This window comes from Dacryopinax primogenitus (genome assembly GCF_000292625.1).
Source record: "Dacryopinax primogenitus strain DJM-731 SS1 chromosome Unknown DACRYscaffold_80, whole genome shotgun sequence".
In the NCBI taxonomy this organism is placed as follows: domain Eukaryota; kingdom Fungi; phylum Basidiomycota; class Dacrymycetes; order Dacrymycetales; family Dacrymycetaceae; genus Dacryopinax; species Dacryopinax primogenitus.
The window spans coordinates 1-2274 of record NW_024467277.1 but is presented as its reverse complement, the minus strand read 5'-3'; the positions used below and the strand labels follow the sequence as shown (position 1 = coordinate 2274).

Here is a 2274-nt window from a genome sequence, read left to right as displayed (position 1 = left end):
TCGACGTATCCTCGTAGCTGCAGTCCAATTGTCTCCAACTCGTCGTCGGATAGACTGTGTGCAACCTCACTGAGCGGCCGACCAGGTACCTCAGTCATAAGGGTATATGCGAAATTACCCCATTCTGTTTCACGGGTGATATAGTCGACCAGCGTGGGGGCGGGGACATTCGTATGCCGCTTGACTTGCGGACGTGTAACCATGTTTGAGATACAAGCCAAAGGGAAGTTTGTACACTCGTTGCGACAGCCCTTTCTTTGACGGGACAAAGATTCTCAACATCTTCGGCCAAGATTCGTATGCGTACAGTCGCAGTCGTAACGGCAGCGCGGTCCAGAGCCTGACCCAAAAAGGCGCACCATCTCGAAGTTCTGGAAATGGGAAGGTAGCTTTAGGTGCAGGAAATAATATCATGGTCTAACGTCGACATCAGCATCGTCAGCTCTGAATTGACATCCATACCCACGATGGAATGTACGACGCGCTTTTCTTTCGGGAAAGACAATAGGTCCAGAATAAGAGAGGCATGTGTCTCGGGGCGGATGCAAAAGTCTCATCAATGATATTGACAGCAACATAAATAATCCAAGCATCATCATAAACCACGGTGATAAATTCTCGCAAATGGAATCCAATAACATCTACCTCCAACCTTTGCTCGAGCCCGCGACGCGAACGAACAACTTTTGCATATGCTATAAAACCACCCAGGACGACAGGGGCTCTCGTGCGGACTTCGCCAAGCGATGGTACGGGCGCGAGACCTGGGAAAATAACGGCTCGTTCTCCGATGATACAACATCCACAGCCATAGTCTAAATCAAGCTCGCCAACCTCGGCCTTCGCACAAATGTGTATATGGATAGTCATAAAACTTTTGCGAAGCAACATGATGGGAACCGCGATCAGCTGAGCGAGAGAAGTATCATTATCGCCTTCCTCGACCATCTCCATGGGCTTGGGCTTGTTAGCGCACGAGGACAGGATATCATGGATGAAGCCCTCGGGGAGATTCAGAGGAGGAATAATACACCCACTCCGGACATAGTGGTTTCGAGGTATTTCCTCAATGTCGGGGGAAGTGCGTTTTGGGTGCGTACCTGCAATATAGTCATATCTGACTCAGCTGACGTGTGACAGGTCTTCACCCATTATCGGAACCATATGCCGCATCCTACAGTTCTCGATGTTTCCAATGCTTTCCTGAAGTGGAGAGGGATCAATAGTGAAGAATAACGAAATGTTGTACCTTTTGTATGCACAAGACTGCAATCGCCTGAAATATCTACTCGCTGTTCGACTTTTATGTGACATTTGACATTGCTCAGATCCCAGAAGTCTATCTGATCGCCGTACCAGGAGTACAGCATGTTTCCCTTCATACGACACGAATGAACATCTGGGATTATAGGATGGTTCAATGCGCAAACTTATCTCTCATCATTTCGGCCCCCATCTCATACTTCGTCGCATCCTCAAAGTGCTCACTCAGTCCTTGAAGACATCAGTTTGGAGGAAATGAGGTGCGAGTGCGTGTAGTACTCACACATCCTGGCATCCACACTGCCGTTTGGAGGAAATAAGGTGCGAGTGCGTGTAGTATTCACACATCCTGGCCCCACACTGCCGTCATATTGGGATTTGCCCAGCCGTCTCCCGATCAAGCACCCTAGGATATTGTCATGACGGATTATGATCTCTCGATCGGCAAGAATGAGGTGAAGCTAGCACTCAGCGGATGCTTTCCAGTGTGTTTGTCGCATCATCATATGCATCCACGAAAAGGAGTTGCAGACACATGTGGAACTGAGAGGAATGTCCAAAGTGTACGTGCATTGAATGGTGCATGTAGGGCCTCCAGATACATAATGTAATGGTATGAAGCCCGACCCCGAATAGTTCCATCATCTCGTGATGTTCTTGGAGCTGAAGCCGAATGCTGTTCAGCGCGTCGTGCGACAACATGTCCAGGATTTCTTCGAGCGAGCGTCCGGGTACTTCGGTGTCCAAAATGTTTGTACATCAACAAACCGGCTCTAGTGTATGAACGATGTAGTCGGCCATCATGGAAATGGGGATGGTTGTATGTCGGTTCACGCGCCACAGTGTGTATGGGCTTCGCATCGTCAGGAGCTTGAGATACAGACTGGCACCAGCTTGTGCATTCTGGGCAGTATATTTGCTTGGTAATCAAAGTATTGAGGAATTGTTTCGCTTTTATGGTACCAACTATGGTATATAAATTAGGTATTTTAGATGAGTAATAAAATTTAA

At 48.0% G+C, this 2274-nt stretch overlaps 1 protein-coding gene across 1 annotated transcript; it reads left to right on the top strand.

Moving 5' to 3' along the window:
* Window positions 1-858: 858 nt before the first annotated feature.
* Window positions 859-2242, top strand: DACRYDRAFT_19292 (uncharacterized protein; the record flags this gene model as incomplete). The annotated part of the gene is made up of 4 exons (XM_040771442.1): window positions 859-1092; window positions 1674-1748; window positions 1900-2013; window positions 2057-2242. 4 exons carry the CDS (start codon window positions 859-861, stop codon window positions 2240-2242), a joined length of 609 nt encoding a protein of 202 aa, XP_040623365.1.
* Between the last annotated feature and the right edge of the window lie 32 nt (window positions 2243-2274).